General features: G+C 38.2%; 1 protein-coding gene across 5 annotated transcripts in view; it reads left to right on the top strand.

Moving 5' to 3' along the window:
- Nucleotides 1–23,440, top strand: part of GALNT18 (polypeptide N-acetylgalactosaminyltransferase 18) — a 297,690-nt gene that overhangs the window by 122,756 nt on the left and 151,494 nt on the right. For all 5 annotated transcript variants that reach the window (XM_075163173.1, XM_075163172.1, XM_075163171.1 and 2 more), the window contains one exon: nt 22,747–22,939. In XM_075163173.1, coding sequence (XP_075019274.1) covers nt 22,747–22,939 — 193 coding nt within the window. The remainder of the gene's footprint in view (nt 1–22,746; nt 22,940–23,440) is intronic.

The following is a 23,440-nucleotide window of genomic DNA, read 5'->3' as shown; positions in this document are numbered from 1 at the left end:
TAACTGTGCTTATACTCTTGACTTTCGATAGAGACTGGTTTTATTCAGAGTACGATTTGGGCAGCATCTGAGATAAAAGAAACACTAATGATCTTAGAATCAAATATAGAGCTAATTCCCTTACAGGGAAAGGCATTCTTTTAACTATTTGAAAAGATGAAAAGAAAGAAGCCCCAACAACTTAACCTTGGTTTTGGTTTGTTTTTTTTAAATAATGCACATGGAGTCTAATAAAAAGTATTGCTAAAAACTGCACAGAAACCTTTTTAGGATGGTTGGAAACATCCACCTGAACGTTTGGGATGTTGGGTGATATGATGCAAGTTTTCTACCCTGCTATTGTAATACTTTATTAATACTTTATTAATACTTCTTCCCTCCACTGACCATCTGGAAGTGGCTCAGATGGAAGATGGGAGGAACAGGACCGTAGCAAGTGGATGCTAACAGGTTCTGAAATATGATCGTTACCAGCTATTTGAGATTTAGTGGCTGTAATATGATAATGAACTATTAAATTATGCAGATAGAAATCACTGAAACAGGAATGACATCAAATAGAATTATATGACAAATACGGCAAAAATCTCATTCCTCATTCTCCTGCTCTTTTCTAATGAGAAATATTAAATAAGAAATTTGAATTCTGTGTTTATAAATGGACATACTGTGAAGAAGCTAGCATAAATCCAAACAACTTAATTTTATTTGTCAAGTAAGACTAGAAGACAAACAGCTGATCATGTTAAAAGGTAGACCTTGGAAATGCAGTTAAGTATTGGGAAGGCACGGTCATCCATCAGTCAGTCACAAGTGAAACAAAGTTTTGGGTTATAGCATAGTTTCCAGCACTATTTTCTTCTGTCAGTATGTCTTATTACCACTTAGAAAGATATATTGTATCTTTTTGTAAGCCTTATACTCTGAATATGCTTTATGTAGAGCTGTTCATTTAACTGATATTCATGAAAGAATAACTCCTTTTCCTTAAATGTTAAAACAATGTAGGAATTACTGTTCCAATATCCCTTTATGTTTTATCTTTCTATTAAGGACTGTTTGCCTCAAAGGTGTGGTTTAGAAATTAGTACTTACGTAAGTTAAAAATTAGCAGGGGCTGAGCTGGTCCACAGTAGAAGGATCTGAGTAGTCATTGCTAAAAACTCGAGAAGGAACAACGCTGTGGCATGTAGAGTGTACTTTTACTCCAAGAGAAAACAAATTTATATTGACTTTTTTCCCCTGCATAATTTACTACTTTCCATGCAGTAGCTGTGCTTTGCTGGTTAGTATATTGGAGGGAATGTAATGAAAGCGCTTTCTCTTCTTGTTCTTACCTGACCTCTGCTTCTACCATTCCTTACACTGGCAGCAGTATATTGTAAGAGATATATTAACAGATATCCAAATACTTAAGGTTAAGCTGAGATTAATGCTATTAATAGGAAATGCAAGTTCAAAAGAAATTACCATCATGTTTTATAGAACATGGCTTTTCTTAAGAGTTGGAAGTTGTGAGCATTAATTGTGTGAGTGCTACCAGAAGAAAATACCTTTAATAAGAAGCTCCTCTGAGTCTGTTAAGTGTACTTAAATTAGATTTCTTTTTTCCCCCAAAACATGGAAAAAAGGGCTCTTTTTATGAGACAGGTTTTAGCTTTGGTCAAAAGTATGTCTTTGCTCCAGTTGCAACACTTGTACTTTGTTGTAAAGCTGCAAGTCTTCTTTACACCAGTAGTATTCAAAGTAAGATTATGTTAGTGTTTCTCTTGTAGTAAAAATAGTCTTGTTTACTAAAGAGATGTTCTGGCTGATGGTATGACTGTGTAAGTAACATCTCACTTCAGGTATATCATTTGTACATTTACTAATTTAATTTAAAAACTAACATGAAGTATTTCATGTAAATCTCTAAACCAGATTCCCAAAATATAATCTAAGAGAAAACAGTGTAAAAAATTTAAATGAAGACAGACACTTTCAGAGGCTGTATAAACATGCTTTTGGTTTTTTGTAGGCCTGGAATCCAGGGTCAAAAATTCAGAGATGGAGAATTTAAATCCCCTGGAGTTTCTTTAATTATCCCAAACACTTAAATCTTACAAAAAAGTGATAAAAATAAGCATATGTTTCTATATTATGCAAATGTCATGAGAATAAAATTTAAGTATCTTTTCAGTAAAAGTTCAGAAAAGTTTTTAATGGTCTAGTATTATAAGAACAAGTCATAACACTTTTATTAGCCTTTTTGAGATGAAGATTTTTCCCTTTGTCAATAAAGAAAAAGAGTTAGAAAAAAATCAGATATTAGCAAAGTGCAGCATGTGTGGAAAATACATGTACTGGGCAGTATGTTGAGAGTAAATGCCAATATTTCTATTTAAAACAGATTTTATTAAAGTCAGTTAATAGACGGAACAGAAAAAACTGTTCTTCAGAGGTTCTCTCGATATGGGTCCGATGTCTACCGGACATTGTCTCTCAAAGAAATGACAGATGTGAAACTTAGATAACTGTTTGAAATATTGATATTTAAACTTAAATACTATGCTCTCATATTATAAAATAAAAAAATGTGCAGGTATGTTTGACCCAAGCAGAAGTATGGAACCCGTGGAGTCTTAAGATATTTTCATGTATTGTCCACGTAGAAGGCCAGGGAGCGAGCAAATTGAAGAGACCTTGTGATGTGCAAGCCTGCGCTCCTGCAAGCAGCTGGTACTATTTGGCCTTCCAGCTTTGGTAATGTCACTTTCAGGGAAACAGATTTGCAGATAGTTATTAGACCATGTTAGCTGCACAGATGGTTTGCATACCTCTGAGCAAGAGAAAACAAAACGGGGGAATGGGAAAAGAGAGTGGTAAAGCAGGCTGTATAATTAAGCAAAGAAGTGCACATTTTGTTAGGGCTAAAAGGTATAATTTAAAGAAGGGATTTTGAACAAAATCATTTGAGTGCAATATATTCTAACTTGAAAATTAGCATTTTTGCTTCTTTACACACTGTATGATTAGGTCAGTTGGGAATGGATAACCTCTTGGTAACAATTTAACATTTGTTGTTCATAGAACCAAATTTTTATCAGGCTGTAAGACAATGAATATCTGAGTCCATGTGACTTTTTGTGGGGAAGATAGTTCTACTGAAATATTAAATATTCCTCACAATCCAAACTCCAAAGAGGTTTGAAAATCTAGTTAATCTCCTTATGCACAAAACAAATCCGCTGTTACTAGTTAAGGAAGCGTAATTGTAGTAAACATCTGCTCCTTGTAATACAGAGAGTGTTAGAGGCAGGTGGCTTGGAAACAGTGAAACCCACATCTTCAGTATTAACTTCTTGTGAGACAGGGACAACAAGTAATTGAAGATTGGTGGTGATGCAGACTGCTTATGCAGAGGAATTCGTGAAAAATGGCTGCTCTTAACATCTTTGCTAATGAGAGGAAAGAGGATTTTTATTGTTTTATAGGCATTTCAGTGATGGCTGGTACTGAGTAGCTCAGAAGTGTAGCATTATTTTAATACTCCTGCAAGGCAGGGGAACCAGTGCTATTCCTATTTTACAATGGCAAGATGAGATCCATGGGGAGAACATTCTGGCTTTTCTGTAAGTGCTCAGTTGTACAAAGATAATTAAGGAATTATTTTAGGCAGAAAATTAAATCCTCTTTTTCCTTTTCCACTGTTGAAAGATACTATGAGCAGCAACAGGAGAAAATTACCCTCAGTGTATGTTCCCAGTGCAATCATCATCCTCCACAGGAGGCCAAAGGATGTGCTGCGGTTGTGGACAGTTTGGCTTTTAAGTTTCAGCATTTTCTTCTGGTCTGAGGCAATAGGCTGTCTTGGGAATAGCTCTCTGCATTGAAGGCTAGGCACTTTTTTAAGGTGGAGATGTTTTGGTATCCAAGTAACTTACCCAGTGGTACTCAGCTTTGCACACTCCATGTGCCCATAGGTTGTTACTCTTCGCAGCAGTTTGAAAACAGGCCAAAGTCAGGAAGTAGAGATGTCAGGAGGAACAGACGAAAAATACCGAGAATGCATCATGAGCGCAGATAGAAAGTTCTGCTTATGAAAACCATGTAAAATTAGACTGGAGAGTATTCGGGAGAATAACAATGGCAAAGTGAGGCTGAGGACCTAAGTAAGTGGAAATCTGGTACCTGTGGTTCCATTTCTGAGAGCATTGGGGAACTGGAGAACCTGGTGGTAGATGAAGCCAAGAAAGTGGTGATGGAAAAACAGACACCTGTTCTTCCACAACTTGCTAGGTCTTTGGCAGGAAAGTACATAAACAAGAAAGTGTTATCAGAGCAAATGTCTGAAGGGACAGAACCCTCTATAACAAAATTCACTGGAGAAGAAACCATACAAGATTGTGCTCAGTTCTCTGAATCTGATTAACCTACACTCATGTAAATTATATGAGGTGAGAAAGGTCTCATCAGTATTTCCTTGCATGTATTTTTAAACTCCTGCATTGGCATAGGTACAGCTGCAGAGAGACGCAAATACAGTCAGAAGCACTCCTTCGCTGAACGTTTTAGCAGGCCACTATTCTGAAACTAGGATGGAGTGAAACTAGTGTAGGAGTTTTCTTGCTATCGGTTTCTACTTCTTTTCAGCAGTGTTTGGGTAAGCATTGGCAAGCTTACTGGCCATGGTAACATACCAAAAACTTGCTCCCCGGAGCATTAAGCTCTAAAAAGGAGACATATATCTTTCTGGTAAAATACCTTAAATGCAAGATTACCTTAAAATGCAAAAGCGACCTTGGAGTTAAATCTCCAGCTCCCTTGTGCACCTGCTGACCTCTTCTAGGCAATGACCATTGACTAGACATCAGTATGGGACAACCTTGGCATAACTCTTGATCTCAAGATCACATTGAGGAAGTCTGGGTCAATAGTATGGAAAGATGGATTCCACGTGCGTGTTTTAGTCAGATGGAAAGAGAAGCAGATTCATTACAATGTTCCCAGCCAAACGGTGGCTCTGCTCATGGAGAAAGCCATGCCTCCTCAGCAGGCTTCCGAATCGCCCTTCCTCAGTGACTCAATGAAACACTGTGTGGGGCTTCTTTAGGAAACTTTTCTGGCTAAGGTTTGGAGATGATGATTAGGACTAATGCAATGAGCTTTAGTTCTCCTGCCAGGGAAATTACCTCCTGCTTTCTAATTGGCTTCAATTTATCTCATAATTATTCCTTTTTTAGAGATTGCATTTAGAAAACAACTCAGGTAAAACAAACCATTGGATTAAAATATCCCAGGTTCCATTTTCCAGGTAAGAAATTTAATTCTCTGGCATTGCCTCGAGCTAGGATTTGTTTACAAAATTCCTGGAGCCTTTACTGATTTTTGTCAATCTATGCCAACTGTGTTTAAGCCTCAAAGTATTAAAGGGCAGCTTTTCTCCAGGAGTGAAGATTAATTGAAAACAAACTGTTAAGAATCTTCATTTGCTCTTAGAGAAAATTACTTCCACTGTGGATGTAGAAAATCTTTGGTTTCATTGATGAATAGCTATTCCGAAGTAACATCATCTCCTCTCAAGTCTTCTCTTCAGAGCTGGCTGCTTCTAGAATTTCTTCCTGCACTACTACTCTGCAGCTAATATCCTAACTCTTGGTAAAATGATTTGTTCATTCTTTTCTTTTTCATATAGAGTTTAATTAGCCCATCCCACCCTAGTGACTCATCAGTAATTAACTTGCAAGCCCTGCAGATTTCAGACACCTGCTGGGCAGGTGGAGCAAATGAAAAAACCACTGTGTTTCATTTTGGACATAACCTCAGGATTAATGAAATCTGTTATCATGCATAACAATTCCTAAAAGCATTATGTAAATTTAAAACTGAATGTCTCACAATTCTCTGGTGTTTTATCGGACTATATTCTTCTGCTATCTATCCTAATAGTCTCTGCTAAAAGTAATGATAATAAATAATATAATAATAAAGTCTCTGGTCCTCTATTATTAAAGGTATTCTACAAAATTGGTGAAAGTCTGTTTTCATTACCTAGTTTTTTAGGCATTTTGCTGACGTTTGATAAAACTCCTGGATAATTCTGTTTCTATTTAGAACAGCTAGGATTAGTAACCACCTATCTGGGAATAAATGCACTCCTTTATTTAATGCACAGACTGTAGGATCCGGGTCTGATTCTGCTGTCTTTTACAGTGGAACAGAAGAATTGATAGAAAATACTTCCGTGCAATTACATGAAATGTAACTGTGGTATCCTACGGCAGCTTTTTGGATTTAAGCAAATTCTACTCCTGTCCGTTTTAGTATAGCTGAGATGAGAATTTATCCTATAATAGACTATTTAAAATGTTCTTCTAGGTCTTTATCTGGTGCAAATCAGTAGCAGCACTCGTGCTGTCATTCATTTAAGCAGCTTTGTCATGGGTCCCAGTACAGCCTTGATGTACATACAAATCACTTTACACAGGAGACAGAAGTAAACCTGAATGGTTCGTATCCTGCAGAGATGCTCTTACTGCATAATATTGGGTAAAGAGGAAGACCTTTTTCCGAATTGTTTAGAGAGGAAGGTCAGGGCTAGGGGGCTGTTTTAAAGAGAAAGTGTGGACACGTAAATCCAGGAGAGTGTTCGGAGCTGTGAATCGCAAGTGAAAGAAGGCACTTCCTTGCAGCAGGAAGCGTGAGTCATTGTGGGAGGCAGGATGCAAGGCAAGGCTCTCTGCCCTTTACATTTCCTCTTGCCTGCCTGAGTGGCTTCATAATGGGCATGCTGACATTGAGTGTCACTTGTGTCCCACCTGAAGGGTTTGAGTGTGGTAAGATCATTAAGTGCCTAGAAGTTAAGGTATTTCACAGTCACTATTAGTAACACCTTTCCAGGCTATTTTCTGCTGTATGGGTTTTTTTGCTGGAAAACACAAGAGAATGTGAAATGTAATGATGTTTATCAAAGCACTCAAAAGAGTTTCCAGAGAAGCAACAACATGAAAGTAAAAATGCATTTGCTGCTGGGTGCAAAAGAGGAGAAGCCTCTTTAAAGCATATTGCAAACATGATTTATTTAAGTTACAGTCATGATTTATTTAAGTTACAGTAATCATAAAAAAGGTTTGTTTCTTCAATAACATGTCCAGCTGTGATTTTTGTCAGTGTTTCTACAGTAAGTGGGTTTGGACCATATTGGTGATAAGCATAACTTGAACTTCTGTTGTTCAGAAGTACTGCAGAAGTATTGTGGCTAACTCAGTAAGTAACAGTATTTCTCAGTCAGATGTTGACATTTTTGGAGGTGCTGTGCAGTGGGCACAGTACTCCTTTGCCCTGGCTTAAATTCGGGTGCAGTACTGGTGAGCACCATTAAAAGGACTGGACCAATTCTTATCAGAGAGTCTTGACAACTTTTTAAAAAAAACCAATCAAACACACACACACACACACACACACACACACAGAAAAACCCCAACCACCTCCGTATGTTTTTAATTTCTAGTGTATATGATAGTGGAATTTGTCTGTCATTTTGTAGCAGTCAGCACGTGTTTAAGAAGTGCCTCGTATGTTCTAAGCTTTTAGATCTCTTTCAACAGTAATGGTCATGTCACTGCACCTTTTCCCCCCGGCCCGTAATGATCATTCATGGCTTCGTAACTCCGCTATCCATAAAACTGCACAATATCTGTTCTGAGGAATCAACCTGGTTTGTTGTAAAGAGCGGTATAAAACAGGTACAATTTTATCTCTTCAAACTGCTTAAAAAATATTAAATAATTGAGCCTTGCTGTTCTGCAGGTTTTACTAATTTTGTTGCCTTATTTTCCAAAGAGTGACCCAATTGTAGATACAAAGATAGGGCTTTTAAAAACTATGTCTGTATTCCTTTCATCTGAAGATCATACTCTTGTGTCCAGTTCCTGCCTCATGTAGTGGTCATCAAAGTCCATGGGCAATCGTATGCTTTGGTGAGAACTGAATGCATCTTTTTCCTCTTGTTTTGAGGAATAACAGTGCTTATGGAGTTTTCCACTCCTGTTCTTTCTTCGTTACAGTCCAATCTTTAGAAGAGTCTCATGACCTTGAGAGTGGAGAACACTGGGGAGATATTCTCTTCCATAGTGGTTTTTTTTAATGTATTTATCAAATTTCGGAAATATTTGTGTAAACTCAGCAAAAACTACAATCTTGCTAATGGAGCAGAACCCTGCAGAGCTGACGTCGGTCAGACGCTTCCATTCTTCACACGACTGAAGCAGAGGAAGAATAGAGTTAATGCAGCTTCAAATAAAAAATATTTTTAAGTTACTCTGGTTTTTAAAGTTGCAAAGGAAATGCAGAATGTTGTAAGTTTTAGAGCCATTTTATCTACAGTTCTTAAAATAACACAGAAGAGGAAAAAAACTCAGGTAGTAGATATTTCTTAAAGTTCCTAGTTGTAGGATAGACAGTGTATACAGCTAAGAACAGTAAACAAACCAAAGTATTTGCTAGGTATAATCTAGAAAATCCTTTTTGCCTTCTGTTTATGCAGACTGCTGGTTGTCTACACTACTTGTTGTTTTCTTTTAGCATGTTTTTGACTTACTATCCTTTCTCCAAAACTAAATTAAAGATAAGTATACTCTTACAGCATTTACCAAATACCTATTAAATCCGAGGACTTTATTTGATTGCATTTTCTTTACTTTTTCTTACTATTTCAAGGATAATTCATGACATCTTGACAGTCTCAGTTTATTATTGCTATTAACATTAGGACAAATCATCTACTTGGTATCAAACATGGGAGAGGGCTTTTAATCTGTCATTCACGTTTTTCTGCAAAGAGGAAAAGCTTAGTCTTTATTATGCTTAGTTTTCTTTTTCTATTGCAGTGTAGTTTGCAAAACTTTAAAATGTACTTACTCCCTGCTACTGCATTTGTGTATGTCTAGTGCTTTAAGTATGAAAAAAGCTAATGGCAAATGGGAATGGAAGATGCTTTTACAGAAGTGCACGCGGGCTCTTCTTCAAAACTGCCCTGTTGTTCTTCAGATTTCTTCAGGTTTCATTTAAGACCGACGCTCATCTCTGTCTCTTGGGGTAGCTTAGGAAAAATCTTGAAAGTGTGAACTAGCTCCAACCATGTACAATTACATCTGCAAGTGTTTGAAAAGTACGTTTGAAATAGGAGCCCTGTCAAATGCAGACCCACTTATCAAAATGGCTGTTTACTGAGATGCCAGTGATACACTTTGGTGGAAGTGGTGAAACAACTTACAACGTTTATCATAATGTTGAAACATTTATGAAAAGTGAAAAGGCTGTCTTGAGCGAGGGAGCTGCTGCTCTCTAAAATTTTTGTGTTTGTGAAGAAGGGGCCAGAACAAAATTCCTCAGAGGACTGAATGGACATTGGTGAAGGAAAACTAATCTGAGGAAGGTCAGCACAGCCTGGTAAGCAGAGAAAATCTTGTTTTATGTGATTACTGAAAGAGGAAGCCTATTTTTGGTGCTTTGAGTTGGGTGAGTGTAGAAGAGAGCTAGTTTCTGTTTACTCATGTGAACTTTACTTTTGGTGTCACTAAGTTTTGTATAAAAGTAAAAGCTGTATGTTATGACAAATTAGCACCACAGCCTGACAGCTCTTGGCAAAATAAAGTTTTCAAAATAGTTAAGTGCTTTCGTGTTTACTTCAGGTGACATAGATTTGGGTTTATGATATAAAACACACTGAGCTTTTAAATCCTCTCAGCTGCACAGATGCAAACTCCACTAATCCCAATGAAAAATGAGATTCCTTTTTTAGTAAGCACATAAGCAGATGCCTAAATTTAGGAACATGTGCAGTTACAATCAGTGGAATATTCTGAATCTTTTTATTTCCTTTCCTGCACTGGAACTCACTGTGCTGTGTCTTTGAGAGGTCTCTGATGTTAAGCCTTACTGTGAAACCTAGTTTATTCTGTTGCCTTTGCAGAGTGCTCTTTATATGTAGATTTTATATACTGTACATCTGTACCTTTCAAGCTTGCTTTGCAAACCTTTCCATACTTGCTAAGAACTGAGGAATGCTAGTACCTGGTACATTCAAGTATTTATTCAACTGTGATGACAGGAGGATGTAATGAACAAGTATGTTCATTATTTTAGTGGCTGTGCTGGGAGGAATTGGTTGGGTGCTAGTGGGAGGGAGGAGACAGGAGGAGGCTGGAAGTCAGCCTGGAATGGCTACTTCTTTCCCTGCCTCCCTGCCCACTCAGTCCTGGGAGTCCAGCTGGAGGGTCCATGGGCTTGCTACTGCTTCTCTTCCTCCTTTTCAAAATCCACTGTTCTCCTTCTCCTTTCTCTCAGAGAACCTCTCCTCACCCTTTTGGCTTGCTGGGAAGAGGAAGGGAGAAGAAGGGGCCAGGACGGGGTCGGGTCAGGAAGCTAGAGGAGAGTTTTGGGCAGGAGCAATAATTGCAGTAGCCTGTCACCACGCAGTGGGCCATCGGTGGAGAAAGTCATCCCCTTCCTTTTGAATAGGCGAAGCAGGTGGTCTGCCACCCTGGGCAGCTATCCACTCTGTTTAACAAGTTAAGCTGTCCTTAAACCACGGTAATTAAACAAAAAAAAAAAACACCAAACCCCAAAGTTATTTGTTTATCATCTAAACTTTATGTTAGTTCTAAATACAAAGTAAGCTGGATTTTAAAACAATCTTTACAGTTGTTAATCATTCTACCAGTAATAATAAAATTCCCTATTGGTAAAATGCAATTATTTTGTTCGGTGGAACAAAAGTTCCACAATGTGCAAGAACGGAACAAAGCAAGTTGGGAAAACATGAAATGGCATTCAGTGCCAGTTGCAGGAGGACTTTTGGCATGGCGAGTTTTTGTTGTGTTGGAATTTGCTCCAGGCATTACATGTCACCTGCTCAACAAAGAATAAAAGGAGGAGGTATGGATTTTAACGGGCATGGGTATGAAAGTTCTAAATAATATAGCAGGCCTCAACATTGATCATTTGACCCAGAAGAAATAGTTGTGTATATTAAATGTGAGATATCCACAGAATCTGAATATCACCTTTGAAATGAGATTTTTAGAGGACTCTGTGTCCACTGCTCACTCATCCTGCAGTGGTCAGTGATGATGTTTCCACCGTCTTCTGTGAGAACGGCGATTGCAGAGGAGTAAGGATGTGAAACCCCTGCCTCAGTACTGCGTGAGAAATCCCATTCCATCCAGTGGCAAAAATGTTGTGCATTTTGAGCAAAAATCTTTATAGCTTTAATCAAATGACCACTGCTTAGTTACTGGTGTTACTCAAGAATGTTTGATTAATCGTATCTGACTCCAGTTTAAACTGAGGTAAATCTCTGAATTTAAAAAAACCCAAAGCAAAGTTCCACAATAATTCAATTGGTTTACATCCATTTACAAATAAAAAATGCTTGTAAATGCAGTAGTGTAATTGCATAATACTAGGCCTTCCATAAGTGATTTCCTGTGTTTCCACTTATTTCTTCCATGGTAATAAGGAAGTGAGGAAAGTAGTTTTTAGAAATTCAGCTTTGTTACTGAGCAGCAAGTAGAACCAGTCTCTATTTCTGGCACCTCTCTGTTTCCTGGATGCAAACTGGTCTCTCATCTGTGAATTTTTGTTGTCTTCCACTCTTGCCTGGAAAAAACATGCAGTGTAACCAACTTACCTAATGACAAACTGTTAGGCAAGCATGAGGTTGTACGGAGGGAAGTCGTTTGTTCAAGTCCTCCTGAAGGCGCCAAAGTCAGCGGAGCTTCTTCTGTGTGAAATTACTGAACGTTTGGCTTTCCCGTTGAATTAGGATTTAATTTGTACATTCTTTTCTTTTTGTTTGTACAGTGCTCCCTATAATAAAATTTGATGGGAATTTTGCAAAATATTATCACAAATAACTAAAAAGTGGCCATATGTGCAATAGCACGCTGTCTTTTTGATCCAAGACAGGAAACATGTTAGGCCAGTGAGGCCAGTGCCATAACTCTCACAAAAGGGCAGACACCAGAGATGATGAGCTTAAACTGGTTTAGCGCTTTAGTTGACAGTCTCATCTAATCAGCATTGCAGGGGTGTTTATTCTGCTAACCAGAACCATGACTTGGAACGAGACTATCATGCTGCTTATCTGAAAAATTAGATTGGCAATTGTGTCTATCTCATTTCTCCGTTTCCTTTACGGGTACCACTACCAGCTCGTAGCAGTCGCACTGCAGTTTGTAATGTTGAGATCTATGTATCACAAACTGAAATAAGGTTGCCAAATTAATTTTCAGGCAGTTTTTGGCAGATTATTATTGTTTCATTAGACTATTATTCCAAAAGTTGTTGCATGTTTGCCTGCAGGTTGAGTTTAAGTTAGTGCTTTAAGTACAGAATTTTTTGAAATGAGAAAAATAATTTTGCAGTTTAAAATTTATTTCTTGTAATGAAAACAACAGTAGTCCTTTAAGTGACAGTCAATAAATAATTCTTCTGACCACCCCTTATTTTGAAGGCCTGTAGTTAAGCAATCGTGTCACTTTAAATGAATTGATGCTTTTTTAAAATCATGAGGAATGCAGAGAGGTATTGCTTTGGACAATCTTAAAAATGTGTTTTAGAAAGTCTGAAGGCTTTGTACTCTTTAGTCTTCAATATCCTTATAGTGTATTTTTTGAAAATCAGCCTTTTACCCAGTTGAGAAGACAAAATTGGTCTCTGTCAAAATGTTGGTGTAAAGGGATACAGAAAGTCTTCAAAGTGCAATATTGGTATCTGTCAGAGAGCTTTATGTCTTCATCTGGTAAATATTATCAGAGGAAATTGATTGTACTTGGAAATAGGTATTTCCTTTGATAATCCCTTTCCAGTAAGTTAAAAGCTTTTACCCTAGTTGCAGGTTGTCCAGGCTTGTAGTAACTTTATGTTAACTTTGCCAGAATGTGCAGGGACCTGTCTAGCCTGATTCATATCCGTGGAACAGTTATGGCTAGGGGAGAATTTAATAGGCTAGTAGTGAGAAGATATCTAGTAGAAACAACAATGGCCAGGATTTATAGTGTTTTCAGATCGGAATAGGCTAAGTCTAGTCTATACAGGAGAAATATAGAGCCCTTACCAAGACCTTGTTCCTATAAAGTGTTGTTTACATGCACCCACACAATATAGTTTAGCATTTGCTTGATGACATAATAATAATTTTATTTTTTTCCTATATATTTTCTTACCCTTAGGAAATAACCACTGTAATAGAATTTGCTGGTTAATTAGCAGTTTATAAGTTTGTTACTTGCAGTTCTGAGAGCTCTTTAACAAGTTCTTAAGAAGTCTTAAAAACTTCAGATTTTTCTTAGAAGACAAATTTTCCTGTTTCTTACGCTGCCCTCTAGCGCTGAGCACATTTTGAGAATCATCTTCAAACGTCTTTCTTCAGTGTAAAGTAACTTTTGTGCAATGACTTTTTAGGAACTGTTAGGTTATCAAAACCTGCCAAGGCAGGAAACGTCCAACTTCTCTACATGAATGTCTGCCCTTTTTGGGTGGACATACTCAAATATATATTATGTAGAACAGGCAGAGTTTTGTACAAATGAGACAAACATCCAGTTGTCAAAACCTGAAAGCTGCCTATGTTGTAGCCTGACATCTCCACCAATCAACAATCAAATAAAATGAAGTTCAGGACGCATAGCCCAAGTAAGTAGAAGGTCTTGCAGTATTCTGTACCAGTGACCTGCAGCCTTCTGGGACCGGTGGCTTCCCCTGTGTCTCCTTGGGAGAAGCATCCGGATCTCTCACATTTGTAAGTGCCTTGATCCTGAGCAAAGTAAAGCCGAGTCTTAGGTGACTTTTAGCAGAAGTGAGCTGCCTTCTTTTTCGTGAGTTGGATCGTCACTGCAACGACTCACATTCTGTTGCTGCTCTACCTGCATTACTTGAAAACCAAACTTGCTGTACCCACGCTATCCATTTGCAGTGTAAGAACTTGAATTACTGTCATTGGCTTTCTGTAAGTACATATTAGCATCCCTTTTTCAGTCTCTTGCAATATATTAACTCATTCCATTATTTCAGATCTGAGAAGACTTGGTAATATGAACTTCTTAATTTGAATTCAAAGATCTCATGGATCTTTCTATCACCAAACATCTAATATACCCTGATATTTCCAATAAGAAGTCCCTGAAAGGAAATGACAAATCAGTACGCTTTTGAGAATGTGTGGCACAATTAACTTAATCCCTTTACGAGCATGTATTTGATAAATAGTTAGCTCCCCACAGTCCCCCACAGTCTTGTCTAGTGGACAGTTAATGGGAAAATCTAGGTAATATGAACACAGGGGAGAATGCTGTGGAGACACGTGGCACCCTGCCCTGGGGAGCCGTTCAGGCTCTCTGCCTAGTGTTCGTGTGCGCTGGTGTCAGTGTGGCTCTGGGGGAGACCCAGCTGGATCTGTTCCAGGCTTCCGGAGGGTGCAGGGTTCCAGGATGGCCTATTTGGCCAAAAATGAAAGAGGAAAACCAACACAGAGCACTTCGGTGTGGGTGTGAATCTGGGTAAAGATTCTAAACAGCTCTCTCTGGCTCTTGGTTTTTATCTACTTGTGTCATTCATACAGGGAAAATACAGTCTGATGTTTGTTTCTAGAACTTTAAGTGACTTCAGGGAGAGAAAGGGCTTCTGTTAAGCAGCAGAACCAGACTGAATTTCAACCTTAATACGCACTATAAGCATGGGATTATTTCTCAGAAAAAAATCAAATTTCTCCAAGAGATTTTGGTTTTTTAGAAATAAATGAAAATAAATGTTAGCAGCGCTCTAGTAGGTTACCATTATGTTTGTGTATAGGCTGCACTAAAATGCAGTAGTGGTAACATATCAATTAATAATAATAAATTGTGTTTCAAGTTCTCAAAAATGTAAAAAATTTATTGAGAGAGTTTTTGGCATTTCCTTCTATATGTGCTGTCATAAACAGTTTAATCTTTGAAGTTTTGTACTGATTGTATACTATTTGTAGTATTATCATGGCTTCTTGACAGTTAGCTTTTCAGGAAAGGATCACCTTTTTTTGGGGTTGTTTTTTTCCCATTCCCTGTCTGTGTGATCTGTCCAGTGTTGACACTAACTACAGAGTACTGGAATATGCACAGAATGGATATTGAGTTGAATCCTCTCAGGGTGGTTGTGTGTTTTGTATGTAGTTGGAATCAGATTTTTTTTTTTTCTTGTTTTAAGATTAGGGCTTTGCTGCTCTTCGAACTCTGTACAGACAGACTCTGACAGGCTCTGTCAGTCTCTTTGAGGAACCCTGGCAACTTCAGTATGAGTTGCTGAGCTGTAAGTAAGCAGTGGTAACAGAATTTATCCCACCTAGATATTTCATTTTTTCTTAGGTGCGCTTCCGTTAAAGTCAGTTCTTTGGGAACAAAACTAGACTCTGACAAGGGGAATTAACTTAATTTGAATATTCAAAACAGTAAAATTCACTTTTCAGCACAAAACAACGTTAATGTTGACACCTTGTCAGCAGTATTGTGATTTTTTGGGGGTGAGAGAATACGTAAAATAACCTTTCTGAGGGAAGCTCTGTCGCTGTTACTGTAACTTTAGATTTTTGTCTTCTGAGTATACTTTTCTCCATGGCTGATGCAGTGTTGCATCTTGGTGAGCTGCTTCTGCCATTGCTTGTCGGTGTTTCATCATGCTGTACAAACAAGGAGGTAATGTTTTCATTTCAGAGGTTCATTCATCTGATAGAGGATTTATAGCAGTGTCCTGCATGGGATCAGCCTTCCAAGGCAGGAATTGTCAGACTCTAGTTATTTAGGATGTTGATAACATGTTTGCATTAATTACACTAGACTTTGAAAGTGGGATCTTCTTCTGTGTATCTTCCTGTGTGACAAAATGTAGATAAAGTGTTCATGCTTCTAAAAACTATATCAAGGAAAAGGGTGAAAGGATTCTTCCTTCCACAGAAAGCTGAAATGCTACTGCCTGCAGGAAGTCGAATATAGATTTTTTTGAGTGCTGGGTGTCAGAGTCTGAGGCCATTAGGCCTATGAAAAAGTCGGTACTTAAAATCCTGAAACAATTCTCAAAGTTCCAGCAGAGACAATCTAAAACATAAAGTTGCTGTGAGCTTCGTCATGATTGTCTCAAGAATCTGAAGGCTGCTGAGGTTGTGTGAGAAACTCAGTTCCTTCAGTTTCTTCAAACTATGGTACTCTTTCATAAAAGCATTTGCTAGTTTACCCTGACTTCCCAAAAATCTGGCTGCTGAACATCAAAGAGAGCTGAGGTTTATTTTGTCTTTAATGATAGTCTACTTAGATTCATATCATGAGTCCTCCTTGTTAGGTAAGGCATGGATACTGCATTACCTCTTTAATCATTGCATGCTCCTTCCTTTCTAGGCTGGTAAACCTCAAGCACTGGAGAACTCAGAAGAGCATGTGCTCTTTCTGCCTACATCCTGGCATCATTTCTCACTCACTTGTCTTTTGTGAGCAACCTGTTAACCTCAGTGTGTCTAGTTTTGCTCAATTATTGATGCTTTCTGCATGTCTTTAGCTGATATACAGATATTTTTGCAGATAGGATATTTTTGCTGACTTACTGTCTATCCCTTCTTGTTACTGGCACTTACTGAAATCAGGATGTAAGGTTACACTGCAGATTTTGTAAAGCACTTCTGATACCATGGAACCCATCTTCACAATGGTAAAGCTTTGATATGAAACACTGCTGCTTCTGTGAGTAGGCCTGCAGTCAAATGAGGGGTAGAACCAAAACAAATCTTATGGACTATTAACAACAAGCAACATGTCTGAATCTGTCTCTGCAACTGTTTTTGCAGCCCTTTTCTGGCTTGATCCTTTCTCTTAATTGTAAACCTGTTCATGGTAATCTTTCTTAGGAAGAAAAGTTGAAATCTGAATGAAGCTGAAAAAAAAAGGAATATTTCTTACTGAGCTTGAAAGGTTTTTATGGACATAGAGCTAATGATGTCAGTGTGCTTTTCTGTTGAAACTGGCTGTTTTGTTAGTCCCATCGTTCTCAGCAGTGTTGGTCTGAAGAGAGTTTCCTTTTTGAGGTATGCAATACACATGTGAGTGAGTTTGTTTACAAAGCTTACTAGTTTGTTATGCAGAACCATATTCATTTATTTACCATAGTGTAACTGGGTTACCAGAATTTCCCAGTTGTCATTAGGGATGGGCCTTTCTGCTGCCATTTTCTGTTGCATATTTTGATCCGGATTCTTTACTTCAAGGCCTTGCAGTACTGTTTGTAGAAATGGTTAATAATAGCTAAGGAGGCTGTTCTTATATGATGAAACTTCAAGGAGAGACAGGCATGAGAAATAATGAAAAACATCACAACAGAGTCAATTTAGCATCAGTCATAAATTGGAGAAAAGTTATGCAATGTACAGCTTGGGAAAATAAATAAGAGAAAAAATAGAAGAGGGGAAAAAATTATATTACTGGCAGCAGTTGATGGTCCAGATTAAGCAGCCCAGAGGAGGATAAAGCACGTGCAGTGTACTGACTTGTGAAGTGCTGAACTCTTACTGTTCAGGGCTGTCTTTAGGACCTCTTCTGTAAACTAAGTAGTTGTTAACCACAGATGCATATTGGAAGAGAGGACAACTGATTTATTTTAAAGCTTAAAGGCTTCCACAGCTGGATCGTGATACAATACAAACAGCCACAGTGCCAATTATAGATTTAGATGCTAAATTGCTTTAAAAATTATTCCTTATAGTTGCTTTAGTATCATTGTGCCTTAGGTACCACTGAAATCAGATTAAATATGGCAATATTCCTTACCCATTTAATCTGCTAAATGTCAGCTCTTAATGTTATTACATGAGTTCATGAACTTGTTAGTTAAGGCCATTGGAAACTTGAAGCAGCCACTGATGTTCTCATGGTCTTTCTTAAATCTTGATGAGGAAGTATGAATGGGCAGGGTCAGCACTTGCACGGCAGATATGCAAGAAATAGGATGATGCAACATAAAATTATACTGGTGACAAAATTGAAGACAGTCTTTCAAGAAAGATCACTGCTAAACCTTTGCATAGCCAATGCATCAGTGCTGTTAGAGGTGCCATTCGTGGTTCTGAAACAGAGGTATGCATTTGTTGGGTAGGAAATATCCCCATGTAATTAAATAATTACATTATGCAAAAGGTAATTAAATAATTATATTTTGCTAAGATACTTGAAGACTACTACAATTACAGTTGGATATAGTAGTCTTCATTTCCTTCCTTTCACAACTTAAGAATGCTGTTGTAAATTAAGTGGTTGTCCTATACTACCCTGGAAATAATTGCATTTTCATGATGGGCAGAACAATTCCTGTGCCATTATTAGCTGTTATGAAATGATGCTATAAATATGCTTGGTGGTAATCAACAAAATCCTTTCCTGAATTCCTTACTGCCTGATCAATTTTTTTATCATATTATTCTTTGAGTACCAGTTGTATGAGTTGCCTTACAAAAGCTGGCAGAGACAAATGTGTATTGAGAAAAACTAACAAAGTAAGCATCGGTTATAAATAGATAACAAATGAAGGAAGGGAGAGGAAGGAAAGGGATACACTGGTACACTACAGCAGTTGAGGTCAGTAAAAGGAAATGCGTAACTTTTGATGGAATAGGGTCTGTCTTTTCTTGTTGCTTCTAACACATTGCTTGTCTGCAGTTCCTTCCTAATAATAAGGGATAGACGTTTTGTTGTCTGTTTGTTTGCTGCTTGGTTGTACACCCTCTGAAGAAAGCAGGTATTTAATTTATTACCAATCAGCACAAATATTTAATTACTAACTTGGGTATTAGGAAACGAAGACAACATGGGGCACCTCCTACTCTCCTGATCTTGGTCTTCTTTCACTTCCTTGTTTCCTCTGTTGTTCTCTTTGCTGCTCCCTTGTACCCTTGTTCCCTCTTCCTTGTCATTTGCTGCCCTTTTCTAAATATTTTTTCACAGAAATTCAGCCACCAATTTCACCAATGGGCTCAGCTTTGGCCAGCAGTGAGTCTGTAGGGGAAGTGGCTGTGTCTGGCACAGGGCAGCACCTGACATTCTCCCACAGAGGCCACTCCTGCAGTCCCTCTGCTACCCAAACCTTGCTATTTGTACCCAATACACTATTGAAACCTCTGTGCGTGCATTTCATTACAAGGGCAGTGTTAATGCAAGTTCATTCAAGCTTCAATTACTAATAAAAATATCTTTTATTACTAGAAGAGAATTGATTTCATGTTATGTACAATCTGAATTTCAGCGATGTCTTCTGATTTGGTGTCTCTGACTTACTCTATATAATGAGCAATAGAAAGAGGAGAGTGAATTTCCATCTTGGAGGCTGCAGTCAGTGAGATCGGATGAAGTGATAGATTTTATATTAATATTAATTGCATAACTAGTAAACATGCTTCAGAAAGTATGAGCTAAAGACACACAGATGCTTATGGAAAACAAGCCGTGAGGTTTTTTGACTCAGGTAAACACCATGCTGATGCCATGATGCAGCCAGGCTTCTGGAAGGAGACTTCCTCAGCCCAGGTGTACAGCCAGCTGACATCTGTGTGATTTATCTCTAGTACCAATTGATTTAATGTCAAAGTGTCAGTCTGCCAAGGGTTCATACCAGCCTCATGTCTGTGTACAGTGCTGCTCTTTGCATGGTGTGAAAAGTTAATGTAGAGGAGACCCCGTGTTAACATTTGCAGCAATGTGCTGCGGGTAGTAAGCTTTCTTCCCACAGGAAAAATGGAACTGATCTTTCTTTTTCAGTAATAACTGAGCAGATAAATGTGCCTACCTTAGTATTGCTTCAGGCAGTACTACTTACTGGCTCACCTTTGAGCCTTAGCTTCCCATGGTCATTCTGCGCGTGTAGAAGCAAGCGGTAAGAAGAACTGGCTGTGAGACTTCAGGCAAAGATCTGTTTTCAGAGAGTAAGGCATCAAATACGCTTGTTGACTAGTCGAAAGGCAACTGATGGTCTTGTAATAATTGTTTTTATTTCTTGTGAGAGACTGCCTGAATAAAGTCGCTTCCCCCAAGGGTTTTCAGCCAAATAAAGGGGAAAAAGACTTTGTCATCAGAGATGTGTGCTTAATTCCATTGATTGGAATTGTAATTGAAAGTTCTCGCTAATGCTTTTTTCCTGTAGAACAACGTATTGAAATAACATGTTTGCTTAGTATCAAAAAGTGGCTGCGTTTGACAAGTGGTTTATTAGAGCTTGTAAACTAAATTCACAGATATCCATTGCTGGAAAATCTTAGTCTGGCCGATACAACCTGGATTACTGAGTGCTTTTTCAATCAGAAAACAGCAAGAGATTCATAGATCACTTTAGGAAATACTCTTGCCCACAAAATCATTAGATAAAATTCAATAGATGCCTGTGTGAGTGTGATTCTGTGAAGGCAGTTGTTTCTGAGATGGCTCTTCATCCATGGAAAATTATTCTTGGAAATGCCCATAGTTTCAAATACATATGCATGCACTATTCTTACTGTGAGTCTTATTTTTATTCAGATGTCTTCATGCATTGGTGGGCTGTTTGCATGTGAGTGGATCCTACAGTCTTCTGCCATAAGTGTAATAATAAATATAAAAGATAAAACCTTCAGGGAAAGTGTGCTTCATTTGGAGAAATCCAGATTAATGTAACACACAACAGGTTGAACAAATAGTTGCATACTTTTCTTGATTAACATGAATGTACATCTTCTTGAAAAGTCCCAAGCAACATTAATTTCTACTGGCCAGCATCAGAATGTACCTGATCTAAATATCTCTTATGATGTGAAGATAGTTTGTGAGATTCTTTGCGTAAATACAAATTGTTTTTTGTGGCGATCACATAGTTATCAAACAACAGAGAGAGATACCTGTGACTTTCCCCATTGCTGTGATTTTTGGACTGGTATTTAAAAACTATTCTGCCTTTCTCAAGTTAGAACCATCTAAAATGATCTGAATTTATCAAGCTTGCTTAATTTCCATTGCAGAGTTGTATGCCAACTCACAAGCTCCACTCTGTCACATTTGTCTGTGTGGTAGCAGGGCCTGTCAGAGTAGTTTCCTCGTTTGACTGAGGGTTTAGCATGTCTTTCATCTTTGAAGAACTGGAGCAGATTCCGAGATTCAGGCTGGGAGGCAGTGCTTCGACAAGTAAAGAAACATTACATATTTACAGAGGTTGGAATGTAATGCAGGGAAGCAAGTGTCATTAGTTTCCTGTCAGTATTGTCAGGGGAAGAAGGAAAACATCTTGAACAAATCAAACAACTTAATCTTCTCAATTTATGTTTTTGCATTTTGGGTTCTTTTTAGTAAGAGATCAAAGAATGTGCTTCCTGGCATTCTTTGGGAGTCGCGATTCTGGTGGTATGTAGTACTAGCACATAAACTGTTCTCGTTAGGTGTTTCCGTGCAGCTAGCTTAAGCCAGCTGTCAGGTCTGTAGGTGACTCTGTGGGCACTGAGGAGGGCTTTGGACACAGTTGAAGTTTCTTGCCATTTGAAGACTTTCCAAAGATCTGCTTTTATTTTCATAAGTCGCTGTGTGACCAAACAGTTACCGTTTGTGAGTACAGATCTTCAGAAATGAGAATTTTTATTTAGTTGGTTAGTTGTTAATGGCTATGGAGACCGTTTGTAAATAATTAGGACTTAGGCTTTTTTCTTTGTGAGTCACTAGTTTATTATGACAAATCAGGGTCAAGTAAGGCATTTGATCTTTCTTTATTAGTGTACTGTATATCACAAAGTGTTTACAGAGAGAGGAGGCTCTCTGGGTTAGATTGTGTGGTCACCTGGGTAAAGGCTGAAGGGCTGGTTGGAGGGGTGAGATCGTGCTGTTACGGAGAGCCTTACAAGCTACCTTGAACAGACTTCTTGAGCAACTAAATATTGAGAATGAATGCTGTGATTTCATTGTACTGGTACTCTTCTTAAATTAAGTTCTGAGTATATCATTTCCTACCTTCTGTATTTGTTATAGCAGCCAGAGATGTGGCCTCGTGGAACAAAAGCATTTTATAATGACACAAATATGACAAAGTGACAGTAGCATCATTGCACACACCTAAATATGGACTACAAATTCAAATAGGCTGGATTGGTAAACTGGAACATAAAATTATTGTGTGACTGAAACTGGTTTGCTATTTAAACATGGATGCCAAGTGCAGTGAATTTTTTTTCTCTGTTGAATCTGTAGTTTCAAAGAACTTATTTTACACACAGACTTTAGCAGCCATTTTGTGTGTTCTGTACAGACTCTCTCTTCTCTTCCTTTGTCTTTGTTTTCCCGCTGCAAAACTTTAATCTTTTTCTAGTAAGATAGTTCAGGCTGAAATTAAATAGTTCATCTTTGTGTATCAAAAAAAAAAAACATTCTTGTTGTCTGATAAGAATCCTTTTGAAATTTAATTCATTTAGATTTATTAGTCCGGGCCTTTAGTTTGATTGTGTTGAAAAATAATTGGTTTTAACTAACTGTGTTTTGAATATTGAATTTTGAGCCTTAGGTGCTAATAGTTACACTGCCACAAGAGGTATTGAGGGCATGTTACGTGAAGATGTACAGGCTGCTGTAAGCCGGCAGCATGTGTTGTTCTGTGTGGTGTTCTCCCTAAAGTTACGCTTCTTAAAGTAACGTACCCTAGAGCCTGTTGGAATGAAGGTCTAAAATTGTTTCTTTTTGTCTTTGTCTTTTGCAGAAGCTCCACCAAAACTGGAAGAAAATCCTGCTGAAGCATTCACCGACTCATCTCTCTTTGCTCACTGGGGCCAGGATCTCAGTCCTGAAAACAGACGTATCGCACTTAAACAATTCCAGTATTACGGCTACAATGCTTACCTGAGCGATCGCTTGCCACTGGACAGGCCCCTGCCTGACCTTAGGCCTAACGGGTAAGTGCTGTAGTTCAACCTAGCATTGTAGGTCCTGAGTTGTAGAGTCTGTGAGCTCTTTCTCACCTGGAAGTCTTGTGTTGTGTGAGCCCATAGAAGGTAGGTTACATACGATGGCCAGAATGAGTAATTTCTATCAAATATATGAAGGTTGGAAGTTTCAAATGTCTCCTGAAACACCGGAGTGCCCAAATTAAGTCCTATTAAAATCCCACTAAGTATCCATTAAAAGTTCCCCAAGATCCTTTGGAACCTTAATCTCACCTACAATTTACATCAGATAGCAAGTGTTTTACTGCTAAAAGAATAACCGTTTTATGTTAAATTTCAGTTTTATCATAAGATCTGGCTAAGATAGGAAGAAAATAAGAACTGCTCTTTTTGAAAGCTCAGAACCATCTGATAAAGATCAGTAAGTAGATGAAATTGTTGAGCTCTAGTGGTGAAATACTCAATTTAGGCAAGCAGTGTGTACCAGCCAAAAGCCCATGGACCCTCCTT

The sequence above is a fragment of the Calonectris borealis genome, chromosome 14 (assembly GCF_964195595.1).
Source record: "Calonectris borealis chromosome 14, bCalBor7.hap1.2, whole genome shotgun sequence".
Taxonomy (NCBI): Eukaryota; Metazoa; Chordata; class Aves; order Procellariiformes; family Procellariidae; genus Calonectris; species Calonectris borealis.
Note: the sequence above shows the minus strand (reverse complement) of the source record. Positions and strands in the feature narration are given on the sequence as shown.